A 20,924-nucleotide genomic window follows, 5' to 3' on the forward strand; every position below is an offset into this window, starting at 1 on the left:
TAAATGGGATTAGATTTATGATTAATTATTAAATATGATATTTTTTCAGACGGTAAATAGGGAAGAAAAGTGTGTGTGTGTGTGTGTGTGTGTGTGGGTGTGTGTGGGTGTGGTGGGGTGGGGTGGGGGAGTGATGCATGGACTGACGGGACGGGGTGTGGGTATCCTTACATTTTTCACTTGTCCACGGAACTTAAAAATCCACTTGTTCATAGTCAAATTTCACTTGCTCTGATTTGTAATATTAAACCTTCATGAAAGCGCAAATAGACTGGAGATCGAGTTCTTTATTTAGGACAATGAAAAGAAAAGCATATCACAGTAACTGTGGTAAAAAATAAGCAGTTGAAATATTTGCCTTTTAACGTTTATAAAAGTCTGAAATCGCGTAAGTAGTGTTCGGGATCTTTTGAGGTCATGCCCGAAACACTGCCTGCCCACGCAATGGTGCAAAGCCAGGTGAATTCAGAGAAAGACTCTTAAAACGTTCCGACTTGTTTTAGTCATACTTGCGATCTCTGTGTGCTTTTGATTTTAATTTGGCTGACTACTGTCTCAAATATTTCCTTTGACAGTGACTTATTGTCTCAGCAGTTGGAATTCTACTTGCAAACTTGTCATAATACTTTTTTAAAGTTGTTTACGTTTCTGATGTCTTTAAATGTCCTTTTAATTCTCTGTGTGTAAACTAGACTGGCATCAGTCGTTAGAGTCATTACATGTAAAGCACTTGGCCATATAATCCTCTCTGATACCACTTATTTTAAAAAAATGAATAAATAAAATAAATAAATGGGAAATGTTTAATCTCAACAGACTGTGTAAGTCTATGTGTAACCCTTGTTTTCCTTTTTTAATTTTAGTTACAGAATGCTATATGCTGATGATGCAAATATTTTTCTTCAGCTACTTTAAGTAGTTCTTATGTTCCTTTTAGCACGTATATGATTTCTTCTTTTATGTTTTTTTTTTTAAATGCATGTTGTAAAATGTGACTCTTCTTATTTTTGTGTAGTGTCAGCTAATCTTTTTTATGTTGCTTTAAATGTGCTAAATCTGTATGTGGTAAATTACATTTTCCTTTTATTTGCTAGTACCTAAGCGCTATTTTGTTTTAATGCGCTGTAACATGCGTGTGATCGATAATTTGTGATTTATTTCTTATCTACCTAGCGCCAGGTGCTTTATTTGCTTTAATGTGCTTTAACATATTAGCATTTTATTACAGCTGATTTACTTATGTTGAGCTTATTTACATGTGTTTGCCGGAAAATAGATTTAAGCTAGTGTTATATATTTATACTTATCCGACGTTAGATAAATCTTCTTGTATCTAAATCTTCTCTGATATTTTATCATAGTCACCGAGTTACAGTGTGCGCGAGACCTAGTCAAAGAACTCATTATCTGTATCACCTCCATACACTTGAAGCAACACACAATCTAAATGATATTTTATGTTTTCTCATTTTATACCTGAAAAAGTATGCTTGTCCGCGGACACACAGAATAAAAAATGCACTTGTCCGCCGGCAAAAAAATCACGAGTAGTTGGACATAGGAATCCCACATCCCTGCAGGGGTGGGTAGATCAAAGAACTTCGAGCATCAACAGTCCATAAAAAAGCACAGACGAACAGCCGTTTTCGTTTGGTTAGGTGTTTATCCATTCTAAGTTCGTATTTATCCAGCACAGTTTCCTAATCCAGTCAGGAATTATCCGCAAATTTAAACCCACCTCATAATCAATACAATTTTTAAGCTATAAAAATCAATTTCAAACTTTGATACTGTTAAACATTGTCAAAGAGATATTTATGGAACTAATACATTTAATAAGTAAGGTCTTACTGCAATTTCTGGTACTTTAAAACAGTTAAAAACATAAAACATGTTCATTTTGAAGACTTTTTTGAGTGCATTTTAATGAATTCCAGCCACATAATGTGACATTTCGATTGAAATATTTAGTACACAAAACATGTTATCAATACAGGATATTATGACTATCAAAAGTTTTACGCTAACATTGCATACTCAAATAAAAACATGAAAAAAGACAAGGAAATTAACTACATACATCGTCTTTCTGTCAGCCATGTTGGCACTGAGTTAGGGTCATTCAACAGAGTTAAGATTATCCGGGTACATGGCGTGAGCACTTAAGTTGTGTTTTATGCAAGAATAGCGATAACACACGTTTGTTTCGTGAAACAACATCTGCAGAATCCCTCGGGCTATGTTGGTGCACTCGCTCTACGGGCTCGTGCACCAACCAATCCCTTGGGATTTTGCAGATGTTGTTACACAAAAAAACGTGCGTTAACCCTACAATCAACGTTAAATCTCACGTACGTTACAAACGCAAGCACCAAATACTGTGCGTGTCAGCTTTCGGTATATAATAAACAACTTATTAAACCTAAGAAGGTCACTAGGCTACGCCCTCGTGCAAATATAGATTCTATGTCCATATTTGGAAGTGTTTGCTTTAAATATGGATCTAAAGATTTAGACCCAGTTTTTATTTATATAGTATTGTACACGGATTATAACTCGTTATGCAAACCATAGCAAGTACGATCGATTTAAATTTTGAAAATGGCAGGTAACGAGATTTGATCAATAATGCGTGGTACACCCGGTATGGCTGATCAAATATACGAGATATAAACCGATCCATGTGTTACAAATACACATACTGTATAATATGAAATAGAGCGCGGTGATATACAAGATTTGTAAATAACTGTGCAAATAGAATAATCTCGGATATTTTGTTTCATGTATGTGAAAAGAGGGCATATATGGTAAGTTTATTATGTGTGCGCTGACGACAAAGACGCCTTGGCAGACGACATTTACGACACAGCCGATAAAGCTTATCTAAGAGTTCAGGAAATACATACCGGCGAAAAATCCTGATGTATTACAATGACAACTGAATGAGGTCACGAGCAAAAGGTTCGGAATGAGAAGAAATATTCCACGAAGTGACCTGCTACCTGCTCTGCAACCGGATGAACAGGCTGGGACTTCAGAAAATCTTGCAGCAGACGACGGATGGAATGTTTTCAGATACATCAAAGAGAAATGGAATCAGGTACACCGCTTTCCTTTCTTTCGTTTCTTAATGTGTCATAGACCGTGAACGTTTGTTGTGGTCGGTAACATACCTGCTGCTTAGTCTACCTCAGCAGCTTTTGCCTAGTTTTACAATATCAACTTAATAGAAATTACTAATATGTTAAGTAAGACATGGTCTATTTGATCTAGTCACGGGTTTACTAGTTTATAGTTATCTGAATTTGTTTGTCTAACAGATAGGGGGATCATATGTCACTCACGAAATTCATGATAAAACGCTCTAAATAACCTATAATCAAATTGGTAAACCTTGAAGTTTTAACGATAACGACGTACACGACATGTTTAAGCTCCTTACGGTTACTGAAATATCGAGGGTTCAACGCAATAAGGGCGTATCTACATCATATATAAGTAGATACGCCCTTATTGCGTTGAACCCTTGATATGTAGATACGCCCTTATTGCCGCGGTTGAACCCCCGATATGTAGATACGCCCTTATTGCGTTGAACCCTCGATATGTAGATACGCCCTTATTGCGTTGAACCCTCGATATGTAGATACGCCCTTACTGCGTTGAACCCTCGATATGTAGATACGCCCTTATTGCGTTGAACCCCCCGATATGTAGATACGCCCTTATTGCGTTGAACCCTCGATATGTAGATACGCCCTTATTGCGTTGAACCCTCGATATGTAGATACGCCCTTATTGCGTTGAACCCCCCGATATGTAGATACGCCCTTATTGCGTTGAACCCCCCAATATGTAGATACGCCCTTATTGCGTTGAACCCTCGATATGTAGATACGCCCTTATTGCGTTGAACCCCCCGATATGTAGATACGCCCTTATTGCGTTGAACCCCCCGATATGTAGATACGCCCTTACTGCGTTGAACCCTCGATATGTAGATACGCCCTTATTGCGTTGAACCCCCCGATATGTAGATACGCCCTTATTGCGTTGAACCCTCGATATGTAGATACGCCCTTATTGCGTTGAACCCCCCGATATGTAGATACGCCCTTATTGCGTTGAACCCTCGATATGTGTCATTTAAATAATATGACTCAATCGTATCTTTATTACATAATATGTTTTATGTAAATGCGACGGGTATTTTAATAGATAAGAAATGTCACTTCAAAACCAATATTATAAAATGTTTGTTAGGGCACTTCAAAACTACTTAAGTAAATTACGCCTATTGGATACTGACCATGCCTGTTTCGTTTGACCATTAAATTTTACCTTGATCCCTATTATTCTCGAACAATGGATGAAATCCTAAAAATTCGATTTGTCATTATATTTATTCATCATTTTATAATCTCAATCGGTTTATTGTTTATTGAATATATAGGAACAATAGAAGAAAGTGCTATTGAAACTGTCTGTCAATGCCGTGGGCGTTTTAATTTTAATAAATAATTCTTTACTGTATAGACAACTGATTAATATCGATATTTTTAGTCAATTAATCAATTTTTATCAAACTTTTGTTACAGTTGTATTTATTAAGAATGCAATACACCCTTTATTCAGAAACAACTTTTAAAGGGGAATATTCAATTTGACAATGTATGTATTTAGAAAGAGTTTAAAGGAAAAAAAAATAAACTGGCGAAAAAAATTATGAAAATCGGACTATAAGCAAAAAAGATATACCAATTTCTGCCAGTCCAAATAATGGGACGTTTTGGGACCGCGTGATAACTTTTGACTGTCGCTGTCTCCGTTAGAGGGATGACAACTATAAAATAACAGATCATAAAATAAGTCATCCCGATAAGCCAAATAAGTAAGGCTAAGGAATGCAATCTCAGGGGCATCGGAAAGTGTTTGATATTGGGGCCGCGATGGTGGGGGGTAGGTACGGAGGGGGCATCCCCCTCCCGTAAGGGGGGTGAGGGGGACGCCCCCCCCCCCCCCTTGATTTTTTTTTAAAACAGGATCATAAATGGCGAGTTCTGGTGCATTTTAAGGGTACTGAATCGCATCTCAAGTCTCCAGTATTTTCTTACTATTTACATGACTATAAGCAAAATAAAGTTTAATAAACTCTTATCAGAACTAATAATGTATAACGCAATACAAAGAATGCATGTATGTTTTTTTTTTTGTATTTAATGTATTGAACAATAATCATTCATGTTACATTCATTTCTTATTTTTGTTTGAAATATCATTTTTTGACTAAAAACAATTTATGTAATTAATTCCTTACATCTTAGCGGTGTGATAAATCTTAACGAATGCATGTATGTTTTTTTTTTGTATTTAATGTATTGAATAATAATCATTCATGTTACATTCATTTCTTATTTTTGTTTGAAATATCATTTTTTGAGTAAAAACAATTTATGTAATTAATTCCTTACATCTTAGCGGTGTGATAAATCTTAACACTTACTCCTTTCATTAAATAAAAACATGTTAATTATTTTTCTGAATTTTATAAGTTAAAGGCCTAGATTCACTACTATATAAGTGTCCCCCCCCGCCCCCCACCCAAATCCAATATACAACTCCCATCTTATCTGCTGCTTATCAGCGATTATGTAACAGTAACTGATTAGAGGGCAATTAGCACTGCAGGGACCCCAACTAGACCATGAAGATGTGTGCAGTGGAGTTGAAAGAAATTACTTTTTCTTCAGTGAATGTGGAATGATAATAATAATAATTATTATTTTGATATTATATAGATGATAATAACTATTACTTTAATGTTATAATAATAATAATAAAAATAATCATAATCATAAACACTATTATTATTATTATTATTATATTACATATAGGATGATAAAAGATACATTATTTGAATATAAAATTATTGTGTTCCATCTATACTCAATTTGCCTTTTCAGTATGTTGCCAAAAGTGACTTTTTTCATGCTTTGCTTTGTAACTTTGAAATGCACATTCTGTTTTCAATTCTAGACAAATGTTATTTATAGTATTCTGCAAGCTTTAGATGAGTGAAAGTCACATTTTTCTAAAATATCACAATTCTCCTGACAGAATTTGAAAAAAAAAAATTGCATATTTCTTTAAGTAAGTTTCTTATTATTTCATTATTAGGAACTAACTTTATGATTATTTTATAATTGTGTTTGATCAACAAATATTTTTCTTTACATAGAAATGCCAAAAAAAACCTAGTATAACTTTAAAAGTTATCATTTATTCATTAATTTAAAATAAATTACATTGTTTCCCCTTCTTACTAATTGATACACTTGTAAGGTAGACTGACTCTCCAATAAACAATGACCCTTGTTTATTGGAACCATACTGTGATGGTCATTAACCCCCAACTGTGCTGGTGAAGACAGAAATCCCTTGGCCCACTGCCAAAATCTAGGCCTTTAACACCCCGATCGTGTCACCGTCACAACGGTAACACACTAATCTGGACAGCGTGTATTGTTTAACGCGAAGCAAAATTTAATATACTAAATATACTATACAAAATATTGGGTCCGCGGACCTGCGACTCCAACTTATGAATTTACAAAAAAATCGTTTTTTGGGCAAATTATTGGGGCCGCGGTCGCGGCCCCTGCGGCCCCACTTCCGACGCCCCTGTAATTATCTTTATATAATACAATTTCTAAAAGTTTCATATTTTGACTTATGTTTATATTTCTTTATCACTGTTTCAGATGGGAAGTTGGCGTTTCCCAGGTCTCTATGACGACATCAAAGCCGGAACGGGTAGAAACTTCAACAATAATGGTAATATATCATAGACTTCCCTAAAAGATGTTATCGTGTGTGTTATATCTTATATTTTTATGTTTGTTTGAAACGTGTGCGTATGGATACACTGTTGACGGAAGAAATAATTTTAACTAAATCTGTTTTACACGACGGTTTATCTCTTTTTTAAGCAGTTCATGTCAACAAAGTAAATACACCATGTGATTGTGACTAAGACAAGTTATATAATCAGTGCTAAAAACCGATATGTACAGTGTTTTCAAATAAAATGGGGAGACACATTTTAAAATACCCTTTTTAAGTACTTCGTAATTAAGTGTAAAACAGCAGCTGTAATTAATTCAAAGGGAATAAATCTCATATTTAATTGAGGTACTTTAATTGCCTAGCATCTGCGTTTGGGACAGTCAAATTTCAATACTTGATTATTTTTTTTAAAGAACCACGCAGTGACGTAAATAACGTTAACTTCCGGTACAGCGATGGTTCCACGCCTCTCACGCGGGCGTTGAAGTCCAATGATCAAACAACGTTGGAATACTTGCTAGAGGTACCAGGCATTGACTTAGAGTTCCCAGAGAAAATGGCTCATGGACTTGGATGTGTATACAGGTAGCTTTAGATGATTTACTTAAGTAATCCAAATTAATGGTTCACGAAACAGAATCAATTTCGAAGCTTCATTTTGAAAAATAAATATTATTTTGATTATTTTGTCATTTATCAAATATAAGAAAATACACAATACCACGTGTACAATCTGATTTTAATACAATTCAAAATGTTTTAGCGTATGAAACAAGAACAAATGGCATGACTTCTTTCTAAGTTTAAAGGGAAAGAAAACCCGACTTATCATAAGTAGTTGATAAAGGGAACGGAAACTATACTTATCTGCTGAAAAAAAGAAACGCAACCCTGTGCAATATTCCTTTGACTACTAAGGACGACGTTAAAAAAATAGTACTAGTACTGTACTGTTTTCAAAGGATTGAAATAGTACCACTGTTCTGCGCTGATATTCAGTCCCGAAAATATCCATTGTGGGTAGGTTTCCGTTGTCACATGACTGTTCTGTTTGCAACAGGTGTTTTATTTAGACGCTGTTTTTAATACACAGTAGCACAACGTTACCTTTCCATTATTGAAGACTTTTTTCTTAAGAATGTACGAGCGTTTTTTTTTTTTCAGGATATCCGCCATTTTGAAAAATGTTTCTTCGTATATTTCTTTCTGACAAAACTTATGCCAAAAATTATTGCTAAATCATTAAAATATGGCTAAAATTGTATCATTTAACTCAACAGATTCAACTTGTTGCGACAAAAATTTTCACCCTTATTTTCGGCTGGCATTTGTCTAAAATTGATGTAAGAGGTACAATTGGGTAGGGGTCGATAATTTCAAATGTCTATTAAAGTAGATCGGGTTTAGTTCTGATATTTTTCTGACCGATATATATAATGATAAGCTAAAGCTGAAAAAAGTTTTCATCATAGCACTTTATATTACCAAGAAAGTATAAACTAAAATAGAAAGAACTAAAAATATCAAAATTCACCAGTTTTTCAAGTTTTTTTTTCTAAATATGTCTCTTAGATGCATGGTGACCCCAACATTTGTTCTTGCCATTTTGAAGTTTTTTGTATGTGTCATTAAATCAGCAAAATATTCTTAAAATCTTAACTGCAAAATTTGTTTTGTAGATTTAAATTCGTGGTTTCCATTGAAAAAAAAGGTGGATGAACATGTAAAAATAAAATATATTTGTTACTGACATTTATGCTTATATAATACCTTCTGTTCATAGTAACCTGTAAGACCTGAAATCCTTATAACATAAGTGGGTAATTATTTTATTATATTTCATAAAGGACCCCCATTGTTTTTTTTTCAATTTTACTTAAATTCAGACATACTTAAACAGTGGATGAAGAAAATGAGCAACGTTTAGGAGATTTATAATCTATCGTAGCTGTATCAGGTATATCCGTTAACGTGGAAAAGATCGCAAGGCCAAGGAGTGCGATCGTCAACCGAGAAATCGCATTGATCAATGTATTCGGTCATTTGACATCTACTTTTAGTGGCGGAAGAAAGCTCTACTTTTAGTGGCGGAGGATAGCTACAGGTGCCCCCAAATGGGCATTGTGTAAGCATAGGCGGACACCTTCGGTGCGACAGCTAGATCGTTTCTTCTCTTTACATGATTATACATCCCGGGTGGGGTTTAAAAGCAATTTATGAGTTAATGAGTACTATCCCCCGTTTTTTCTGAAATACTATTTATTTTGTTCCAGCGAGCCGTGTAAACCGCCATTGATAGTGGCAGTAAAAACCGGTCACATACAACTAGTCAAACTTCTACTGGACGCTGGAGCTAATGTGAATTCCACTGACGGAGAAAAGTAAGTAATTATTGAAATGAATGAAAACTGTCGTCATTAACGATTCTTTTCCCAAAAGGGAATTTTGTATTAGCTCATAATGAAATTTGTCGGCAGAAACCTATCCTTATTTTGTACGAATAACGTAAATAGCAAGTATCTCTGTCAACCTAAATTAAAACAAAGTTTTGTGACAAATGTTGTTTCACGCCTTAGCAAGCCTTTTTGACTTTATTGTGCCAACGCAACTTGCTTATTTAGTTACAAGTTTAGGATGACAATTGAGCAATATTGGCTATTCTGTTACAGTATAAATTGCACGCATTCATTTAACTTGAATTTCACAGTTTCCAAAAAAAAAAAAAAAAACTGACGCTAAACGCACATTTAAGAATGGACTAAATTTTGATAGAAATTTTCAATAGTCTAATTTTTTAAGAGTTCTGTAAATTCATATTTAATTTGCCTATGTAGGGTTAACGCACGTTTTTTTGTGTAACAACATCTGCAGAATCCCAAGGGATTGGTTGGTACACGAGCCCGGAGGGCGAGTGCACCAACATAGCACAAGGGATTCTGCAGATGTTGTTTCACAAACAAACGTGTGTTATCGCTATTCTTGCATAAAACACAACTGAAGTGCTGGAAATATCGAAAAAACAAGACTATTCAGCTGACATTAGCCGATCGAAGTCGGCCGTTTCAGGTTGTTATAGACACATGTTTTATTTATGCATTTCCAGGGCACAGAGAAACAGTGCATATTTTTGGTTGCGGGTTTACCCGCGACCAAAGTTAAGTGTAATTCTGACAATCATATAGCATCTTTATTTGATTCCAAATCACATCCAAAGGATGTTCATGTGCTTCACAAAATAGTCCCATTCATGAACAATGCGGATTAATTATCAATGATCAAGCAGTTCTGATTCAATCTGTATCCATTCATAGATTGTTTAAGATTATATAAGATCTATCAATGATAAGGTTTTCCAGCCCATAGTTACATCACAAGCTAGGTCAGACAGAGTTCATCTTAGATATGAGGCACATTTGTATTTGTTTTTCATTCATGTATATTTATAGATTGCTATTTAAACAGAAAATAAATCTAACAAAACCCGCAACCAACAGACATCTCAAGGCTTTGATATACATGTAGAACGGACATTCTTGTTGTGGTAATTTCTTTGATATTAAATATATGTAAAATAAGCATGACTCCCCCTTTTCCCGATATATCGGTAGGAACTTAGCTTTAGAGGCTCGGAATTATGAGAAAAGGGCATACACGGCATCCTGTCTTTTCACAATTTGCAGGTGAGGTGCCGACAGAACACAATTCTGGTTGGTTTAATAGTCTTTCTCTTACGCTTTTTAAATGTAAATATTATCGTTTAATAGAAACTTATCGATACCTATATTCTTCATGTCGTTAAAAATGAAATCTCTAGCCCTATAACTAGAAAATTTTGCTTTGCACCCCACCCCATCGCGATCAAAGTTTGATAAACACAAAAATTTGAATTTTTCCAACATCGATATAATCAACTTAGATGGGATTTATAAACTCAAACATGGTTGGTGAGATCTACAAATAAATTGAAAAATATATAATAAATACCTCCTGTTCGTCAGATGTTCATTAACTATGGAAAAATCCTTCAAGCTTTACGCTTCGTCATGTTTATGCTTTACATTACACACCATCAAAGTTACATCAGTAGACTGCATAGATGTGTAAAGTACACACAAACATTTTTTTTAAAGTTTTAGTGTAAGATTTAAAGTTAGCATGTCAACTTTCTCGACTCAAATTAATTTGGAAAACGAAATTGTATTTTTATAAATGTTGTTTGCCTATCATTTTCAGGGATTAAATCGCGGCGTGTAAACTTACTTTGAGTCTAATACGCGTAATAATACAATAATAAGGAACGTCAATGCAGTCGCGTATCAAGAGAGGTAGCGCTTATTACAAGTTAAAGTAAAGTTAGGTTGAAAAATGATATTTTTAATAAGAATGCAGATGAAAAGATTTCATAAATCTCGGACCTTTCGACTTCGGCCAAAATTGATTCGGGATCCATAATTTGCTTACGTTGGACCCGCAACAGCATATTCAAAACGTTCACCAACAGCGCGTGCTCACGAGAATCTCCTTGTTTGTACACGTTTTTTTCCCTGTTTGTGCATGCCCGAAATCGGCAAAAAAAAACAACAAAGGTTTTATGCAAGAATACACATTCTACGGGCTCGTGCACCAACCAATCCCTTGGGATTCTGCAGATGTTGTTACACAAAAAAACGTGCGTTAACCCTACATTTAATACCATTTCAAATGTTTTATAATTGAACACTTTACCAGCCCTACTATACACATTGCGGTTTCTGCTTTCAACTCTCGGATCACATTATCAAAAAATTTCTAATTTCTATGTAATTTATAAAAGACTGGCGAACTGTATCATGAATATTTTCAGATATTCAGTCTTGTACCACAGCGTTGACAGCGGGTATACGGAAATAACGCAGCTGTTGCTACAATATAGCCCCATCCTAGAATGCTCTCACGACTGTTACGATCCTATACACATGGCATGTCAGCACGGGAACTTGGAGATTGTTAAAATGCTAGTCACAGCTGGTATGTATGCATATACATTAAATTTTGCATAACTGGTGAAAACTAGAGGTCGGAATTTTCTGTTAGGGTTTTTTTTCTTCAAAATTTTACTGGATAAAAATGTTTACAAATCAACACGCCAGTATTTTTATTCAGGTACTGCCACTCTGAAGGTAGTAAATCTGATTCTACAAGAGAGAATAGAATACGGTCTTTGTAGAGAGGTAACTGCTCTTCAGAGGTGTTAAACATTATTATACTATTGTATGGTTATATTTTTATTGTATGGTTAGACTGTATTGCACGACTACACTGTATTGTATAGTTATACAGTATAACTCATTTCCAGTGACACTTGCAGAAAGCGACATTTGAGCCGTGCCATGGGAAAACCCACATAGTGGCTTTGTGACCAGCATGGATCCAGACCAGCCTACACATCCAGGCAGTCTGGTCAGGATCCATGCTGTTCGCTAACGGTTTCTCTAATTGCAGTAGGCTTTAAAAGCGAACAGCATGGATCCTGACCAGACTGCGCGGATGTGCAGGCTGGTCTGGATCCATGCTGGTCGCAAACCCACTATGTTGGTTTTCTCATGGCACGGCTCATTTGGTTTATTAATCAAACAAATTTATGAGGTCCCAGGTTACCCTAAATATTGGGACACTCAAAGAGTCTCGAGTCACACCTGAAATTTGTGAAGGAAATAGTTAACTTGTCAGCACAATTTCTCAGATATTTTTCAGTTTTAGCATTAACGTGTTCAAAGTATTTTTCCAGTAACAAAGAGGGGAATCCCAGGCAAACATTTTGGTTTTTGGAGAATTTTCTATAATTGTCGCTTACCATTGTAACTTTATTTCTTGTACTTTCTAACAGAAAGGTAGACAACTGCCCAGAATGGCTTCTATCAATATACTTCTTTCTCTTTAGGTTGTTGTATTGACCCAGACAAAGTGGAAAGCTGTGTGTCTCCACTTCAAAATGCGATTGGAAATTGTTCAGAAGAGATATGTTTGTACCTGTTAGAACATGGTGCTGATACTCATAACAAAGGCAACTGTGATACTGAACCTTTCCTTAGGATGTGCCAAATGGGACTTTCTAAAGTGGTCGATTTTTGTGTTCACACCGGCTGTGATATCAATATGGTATCTAAAGATGGAATGACAGCTCTTATGTTGGCAACTAAACTGCATAATTATGTTTTTCAAAGATCTCTTCTGTTTGGAACTAAGAACAGCCAGTCAGATATTGAGAAGCTCGAACCCAGTGTGTGTGAACTTTATCAAAGGAGAGTAGATGTGGTGAAATGTCTATGTAGAGCTGGAAGTAAACTTGAAACAACATGTGCAATAAATAAAGAGCCAATGACAGCATTATCAATGGCAGTAAAAGCTTACAATCTGCCCACTGCTGTGGTTTTACTGAAACATGGGGCCAAATGGGATGAAAATTGCCACAAGGCATTAGTAGAAGCTTCTAAATACCTCGGTCAACATGATACCATAAGTTCTCCAAACCTGTTTATATTGAAATTTTATATTCCAAAGATATTAAGGCTTCTTCAGCATAGGCATTGTACCAAGTTTCAGAGGGAAACAGACACGGTATTTACTGTTCCAGATCTCCGAGACGCTTGTAGACAGGTTATACGTCAGAGATTAAAACAATATACAGAATCAAACTTGGTAGATAGTTTTTCAATTTTACCACATATTCCGTCCTTAAATGTGCCTGTATTGTTAAAGGATTATCTTTGTTATAAAGAAATACATGAAGATGATTATGCTAATTTAAATACATGACAAAAATTGTATACATGGTTTCATTTTATTTTATTTCTTCCATATATATTTATTTATACTAATTTTTCCTCCCAACAACAAACAAAAGAACGTAAAGATAAAATACCGAGTCAAAAATACTTTTAAAAACTGACTTTATAACATATAAGCTTCATGAAAACAGGAAGACATTCAAAAACATAAAAAAACAAATATGCTATTACATGTCTTTGAATCAACAGGCATGCTAAACACAGCTGTCTGTTAAACACATATGCCCTCCCAACCCCAGTGATGACCAACTGGAGGTAACTGGATATGTAGTTTTCAGTCTCAAATATTTTTTAACACTGTGCCCTTCATTCTTTGACCTAGTGACCCTTAAAAACAATTCGGGCAATTTACTGACCACATGACACCATCCTATAAATTTTGAATGCTTGAAATTCAATTTTTGGTAGACCATTTTAGCCCTTGCCCTTAATGACACCAAAACAGACAAAGTCATCAAATAACTAGTTAGTTCTTCAATTACCAATGAGACACCAATGCCAGTCTCATGTTGTCTGTGACTTTAAAATTTGACATAGTGACTAAAGTCAATCATTCTACAAGATCTGACTGCTGCAGACTATAGCATTTCGCAGTTATTGATCCTAGACCACTTTCAAGGTCACAGTCACTCTGACCTTCACCTTTGACCTATTACGTGGCATAAGGACCATATATGCTTACAACAGCTAATTATGAAGCAATGAAGTTTGTCAACTTTCCAACTTACCTATCTGAAACCATCTTAAGTATCAATTCGGCGATATATGACCATTTTGTGTTGATTCACCGTAAAACCCAACTCACTCACTCTTTAAGTATCAAGGTCACTGTGACTATGACCTCATTCAAATATAAATGGTATATCACCATTGTGTTTTATACCCCATGTTGTATTGTAAAGTGCCTGGGTGAAATAAAAGATATGCTCTGTTCTGTTCCTGATCACAGACAATCATGTGAAGTTTACGTACTGATGGCCAAATATTCATTTTCCAGTTATTGATTAGAAACTATTTTCAGTCCCAAGGTCAATGTAACCTTGACCTACTGACCCCCATAACAAACGGGGTCATCTGTTGACTGCAGACCTATAATATTTCAAGGCTGCATTGCCCAAGTCTTCTTATGTCGTTGATACAAAACCAGATGATCTACCGATGGGCATGAGCAGAACAATATACCGATCTTCAAAGTGGGAAACAAAATACATGATTCTTTGCGATTGTCCTGCAATCTGTATAATGTTTCTAAACGATTGACTTCATTTAGAACTTTAAATTTCATCAACAGTTCTAATACCTATCAGACAGAAGTACCATGGAAAAGGTAAAAATTTTGGCCTGAAACTGAATTTTAAAAACATGATATACTTCAAACCCTGTTCAGTGGGGAAAAACAAATGCCAGAAGATCTGACTCGTCAATTAAAGAAAACTTTCAAGAATGCAATTAAACACAGTCTATATGTACCATACGGTTCAAACTATCTACTTCAAAACCCCTGTATATTTTCTAGTTCCAACTCTATACTCCAAAAACCCATTAAACTTCCCGCTTCAAAATCCCTCTACAGTTTCTGTTCTAACTTTCAACTTAAAAACCCTTGTATACTGTCTACTTCAAAAACCCTGTATATTTTTTTTGTTCAAACTGTCTACTTAAAAGGAAAGAAACATGAGCCGTGCCATGAGAAAACAACATAGTGGGTTTGCGACCAGCATGGATCCAGACCAGCCTGCGCATTCGCACAGTCTGGTCAGGATCCATGCTGTTCGCTTTTAAAGCTGTGCGGATGCGCAGGCTGGTCTGGATCCATGCTGATTGCAAACCCACTATGTTGGTTTTCTCATGGCGCGGCTCATATATAATTACAAGATCCCTCCCTCTGCCATTTATAACACATATTTGTTTTTTAAAAATCAGATCATTACTACTTCAAATTTTCAGAAAATGGCAGAAAACTGGGGCAGCCATTTTGAAGTTAGTAACAACACGGTCTGAATTTGAAAATATTTATCAAATATTTCCTCTGAATGGTTGACTTATTATACATGTATGTAATTCCATAGGTTTCGGACATTATATTTGAACCTAGCTCACTTACTGAAATGCAAGTGCAGTTTTTTTTTATCATTTTGTAAATTGAGAATGTTTTCTTAAATGTATATTTCAACAAGAGGACCATGATGGTCCTGAATCGCTCACCTATCCCCACATGACCCAGTGTTGAACTGAGTATGACGTCATTATTTCTATTATTTGACATAGTGACCTAGTTTTTGAGCACATGTGACCTAGATATCATCAAGATAAAAAATTCTGATCAATTTTCATGAAGATCCATTGAAAAATATGGCCTCTAGAGAGGTCACAAGGTTTTTCTATTATTTGACCTAATGGCCTAGTTTTTGAAGGCACGTGACCCACTTTTAAACTTGACCTAGATATCATCAAGGTGAACATTCTCACCAATTTTCATGAAGATCTCCTGAAAAATATGGCCTCTAGAGAGGTCACAAGGTTTTTCTATTTTTCGACCTACTGACCTAGTTTTTGACCGCACATGACCCAGTTACAAACCTGATCTAGATATCATCAAGCTGAACATTCTCACCAATTTTCATGAAGATCCGTTGAGAAATATGGCCTCTAGAGAGGTCACAAGGTTTTTTCTATTTTTAGACCTACTGACCTAGTTTTTAACCCCACGTGACCCAGTTTCGAACTTGACTTAGATATTATCAAGGTGAACATTCTGACCAATAATCATGAAGATCTCATGAAAAATATGGCCTCTAGAGAGGTCACAAGGTTTTTCTATTTTTAGATCTACTGACCTAGTTTTTAAACCCACGTGACCCAGTTTCGAACCTGACCTAGATATCTTCAAGGTAAACACCCTGACCAATTTTCATGAAGATCCATTGAAAAATATCGCCTCTAGAGAGGTCACAAGGTTTTCCTATTTTTAGACCTACTGACCTAGTTTTTGACCGCACGTGACCCAGTTTCGAACTTGACCTAGATATCATCAAGATGAACATTCTGACCAATTTTCATGAAGATCCATTGAGAAATATGGCCTCTAGAGAGGTCACAAGGTTTTTCTATTTTTAGATCTACTGACCTAGTTTTTGACCCCACATGAACCAGTTTCGAACTTGACCTAGATATCATCAAGGTGAACATTCTGACCAATATTCATGAAGATCTCATGAAAAATATGGCCTCTAGAGAGGTCACAAGGTTTTTCTATTTTTAGATCTACTGACCTAGTTTTTAACCCCACGTGAACCAGTTTCGAACTTGACCTAGATATCATCAAGGTGAACATTCTGACCAATTTTCATGAAGATCCATTGAGAAATATGGCCTCTAGAGAGGTCACAAGGTTTTTCTATTTTTAGATCTACTGACCTAGTTTTTGACCCCACATGAACCAGTTTCGAACTTGACCTAGATATCGTCAAGGTGAACATTCTGACCAATATTCATGAAGATCTCATGAAAAATATGGCCTCTAGAGAGGTCACAAGGTTTTTCTATTTTTAGATCTACTGACCTAGTTTTTAACCCCACGTGACCCAGTTTCGAACTTGACCTAGATATCATCAAGGTGAACATTCTGACCAATTTTCATGAAGATCCATTGAGAAATATGGCCTCTAGAGAGGTCACAAGGTTTTTCTATTTTTAGACCTAATGACCTAGTTTTTGACCCTACGTGACCCAGTTTCGAACCTGACCTAGATATCATCAAGGTAAACATTCTGACCAATATTCATAAAGATATCATGAAAAATATGGCCTCTAGAGAGGTCACAAGGTTTTTCTATTTTTAGACCTACTGACCTAGTTTTTGAACCCACGTGACCCAGTTTCGAACTTGACCTAGATATCATCAAGGTGAACATTCTGACCAATTTTCATGAAGATCTTATGAAATATATGGCCTCTAGAGAGGTCACAAGGTTTTTCTATTTTTAGACCTACTGACATAGTTTTTGATGGCACGTGACCCAGTTTCGAACTTGACCTAGATATCATCAAGATGAACATTCTGACCAACTTTCATAAAGATCCCATGAAAAATGTGACCTCTAGAGTGGTCACAAGCAAAAGTTTACGGACGCACGGACGCACGGACGCACGGACGCACGGACGGACGACGGACGACGGACACCGCGCGATCACAAAAGCTCACCTTGTCACTTTGTGACAGGTGAGCTAAAAATAAATTCAATCAGCCATTTTTTTTGCCGCAAAAACAAAATGGCTACAAATTTCTTCATTTTCAAATGTACATAATTTTTCTCATGACTAGCATCAAAATTTTGATTCAATGGAGGAGTAAACTGCAACTTCTTGCTGTAGTATAACCATGTTATATTCCAACAAGTGTATTGAAGAATTTAACTTATATAATTAAGGACATCACAACCTATTTTTGCACTTCAAAGCAACCAAAACTTACATATTCTTTTTTGCATCAGTCATATTTTCAAGTTTCCCCTGACAGTTTTTGCAACAAGCAGGATCTGATCTCAGCAGGCTATTTCTGCAGCAAAATGGCGGAAACACTTCTCACCGGGTACAGTCTGCTTACACTACTATTCACTGTCATCCTTCACATGAATATAGTATTTTTTGTCCATTTTCTTCAATAAAGTAGAAATAGGTGGCACATTAGATGTTACATCACAGTTCATCATACAAATCTAAAAACACATAACCATCTGATTACTCCTGAAAACACCCCTATCCTACAAACCTCTTAAATTTTGCACCAAATTGAGTCCCAAGTATTTCACTCCACTTCTCAAAGAAAAGGTTTCAAAATATTCACTATACAATCTGAAAACTTTGTCCTTTTACAGATGCCAAGCTCTTCGATTCGACTACAGTCTAACTGTGAGTTTTCTGGTCTGTTAGCAGCACTAGCCGAGGATGTCTCTGGTACAATATGGTCTGTTGACATACCGAAAGCTTTTGCCATATTCATTGCCATATCATATTTGGTCATAACTTCATCACTGGCCCAGTGAAAGATTCCTGTGATTGCAGGATCCTGAAACATTTTAGATAACATTAGTGCAAACTTATTTTCAGAATGTTAATATCATTTTTCAATCATGTTTCAATAATATTGGTGGTGTCTTAAAGATATCCAACAGCCATCTTTCACTAAAATATTTTATCTCTAGATATTTAATTCATATGTATAAAATCCTCATTAAATGTACTTAATTTTACTAAATATATCAGTTAAGTTTGCATATAGAACTACAAAAATAATACACATTCATAATTAAAATTGTCATACAGTAACAGTTGATAGTTAAAAAAACCAGCCTGTTTTTTTTAGTGGTTGTACACATTTATACTGTGTTTATCTATACATGTGTAAACTTTGTTATTAATTATCTTTTGTTTCGGGGAATTAATATTAATAACTAATACACAAGTTCATATAAACTCCAATTTCTATTTATTTGATCTTTACTAATGTTCATAAATTATATTTCAAAATACTTATACTATTATCTATCTTTCTATTTCTTGTTCATTTAACCACTTCATTAATTTCTTACAGTATATTCCTAAATAACTCTCAATCTATTAAAACTTAACTTCTGTCTTTCAAAACCTAACTTTAAACTCTCTCCCAACCTAACTAACTGATCTCTCATTCCTAGGCCCTCTCTCCCTTCATTCCAAACATGCCACACCTCTTTACTGACATCATATCTCTTCTCATCCAATCAGCATCCATAATGGCCTATCAGTCATCTCACCCACTAAGCACTCACTCAGGGATTTTCCCGCTCTTTTCCTTCTTTCCAGTTGGCAGACAATCTCACCTAACACATACATGCTATATTCTTTCATCTACCAAAAACTCCCTAGTAGGTCCAGTCTAGAGCTCTTATCAATTAGTTCTGATAATTCTGATTAACTAAGGTCTGCTCAGCTTTCTTTGATGACCTCTTATTACACAATCATGTTACTATATAATTATCAATTTCAATTCATATTCCAATTATTAAAAAATACAAAATAATATAACAATATTCAACTGTCACACATGTATGCAGTGTGTACTATTTTAAACCTAAGGCATAGTACTGTTAATACATGTAAACTTGTTAATTTTATGTTTAAAAAAAAACAATATGAAGTAATTGTTCATGCTTTAAAATATGAACTTTGGATCTTAGTATACATTTAAACTAGTGTTACCACACTTTTATACCAGTGCTGATGTGAAGTAACAGAAAACTTCCACAAATGTATCAGTGGTGGAGAATATGTAATAAGACCTACATGAGGGGTACAGAAAACTTCCCTATATGTATCAGAAGTGGAAAATATGTCAAAAGACATAACAGGTGGGGTACAGAAAACCTCTCCATATTATCAAAGGTGGAGAATATGTCATTAGATATATACATGTACATGGAGAACAGAAAACTTCACATCCCCCACATGTATCAGTGGTGGAGAATAGACATACATATGGGGTAATGAATTTTTTTCCACATGTATCAGTGCTGGAGAATGTCATTAGAACATACAAGTAGGGTACATAAAATTTCTACATGGGTATCAGGGCTGGAAAAAATGTCATTAAACATGCATCTGGGGTACTGTCTCCATTCAATTCAGAATAGAGAACATACCCTCTCCCCACTTAGCTTTCCCAGGCCGACTACACATTTTTTTTTACAGTGTACCGAACAGATAATGAACTTGCCCATCTTTCAATTTGGGCATTACCATTAACTGTTAAAAGGTGTGCATACCAAAAAGAAACTGACTGAATGGCGATTAGTGCAGATCGTGATCAGACTGCACAGATGTGCAGGCTGATCATGATCTACACTGGTCGCAAAGGCAGAACCAATCGTGTCCATCATGATAACGGTTAACCTGTGGTCCTGCATTTTGTATTAGTACTACTTTGTTCTCAGTAAGTCAGTGACAACTTTCCCTCATGAATCAAAGGTGGAGGACAAAAGACTTCAGACTCACCACCTTCTGTCAAAATGTTAGGAAAATACTGTGAAATCATTTAAATCTGTGGACGTGAAAATATTTGGTCTTGGCAAAAATGGATTTTTTCATTGAGCTTTGAATTCATGGATATAAACTTTTGAACATGAAGTGAAGAGGAATTTTGCTGGTTCATTGGGACTTCATTCTACGGACTGATTCAACCACAAAATCCACAAAAAAATAAGTCCCCCA

At 35.5% G+C, this 20,924-nt stretch overlaps 2 protein-coding genes across 4 annotated transcripts in view; one reads left to right on the forward strand and one right to left on the reverse strand.

Moving 5' to 3' along the window:
* Positions 1–2,498: 2,498 nt before the first annotated feature.
* On the forward strand, positions 2,499–13,655 carry LOC123557309 (ankyrin repeat and KH domain-containing protein 1-like). Its single transcript, XM_045348722.2, has 6 exons — positions 2,499–3,103; positions 6,765–6,837; positions 7,263–7,434; positions 9,123–9,230; positions 11,693–11,856; positions 12,770–13,655. Exons 1-6 carry the CDS (start codon positions 2,972–2,974, stop codon positions 13,642–13,644), a joined length of 1,524 nt encoding a protein of 507 aa, XP_045204657.2. The 5' UTR covers positions 2,499–2,971; the 3' UTR covers positions 13,645–13,655.
* LOC123557310 (methionine adenosyltransferase 2 subunit beta-like) overlaps positions 13,651–20,924 on the reverse strand; it is a 33,093-nt gene continuing 25,819 nt past the window's right edge. For all 3 annotated transcript variants that reach the window (XM_053543669.1, XM_053543671.1, XM_053543670.1), the window contains exon 6: positions 13,651–18,744. In XM_053543669.1, the coding sequence (XP_053399644.1) occupies positions 18,496–18,744 (249 nt within the window). In that variant the 3' untranslated portion in view covers positions 13,651–18,495. The remainder of the gene's footprint in view (positions 18,745–20,924) is intronic.

Source organism: Mercenaria mercenaria, chromosome 5 (assembly GCF_021730395.1).
Source record: "Mercenaria mercenaria strain notata chromosome 5, MADL_Memer_1, whole genome shotgun sequence".
Taxonomy (NCBI): Eukaryota; Metazoa; Mollusca; class Bivalvia; order Venerida; family Veneridae; genus Mercenaria; species Mercenaria mercenaria.

Bases quoted from the DNA above. Each gene is read 5' to 3' on its own strand.
- LOC123557309 (XM_045348722.2), top strand. From the start codon at position 2,972: ATGAGAAGAAATATTCCACGAAGTGACCTGCTACCTGCTCTGCAACCG. The intron at 3,104-6,764 runs GTACACCGCTTT...TCACTGTTTCAG, and splicing joins TCAAAGAGAAATGGAATCAG to ATGGGAAGTTGGCGTTTCCC. The intron at 9,231-11,692 runs GTAAGTAATTAT...GAATATTTTCAG, and splicing joins AATTCCACTGACGGAGAAAA to ATATTCAGTCTTGTACCACA.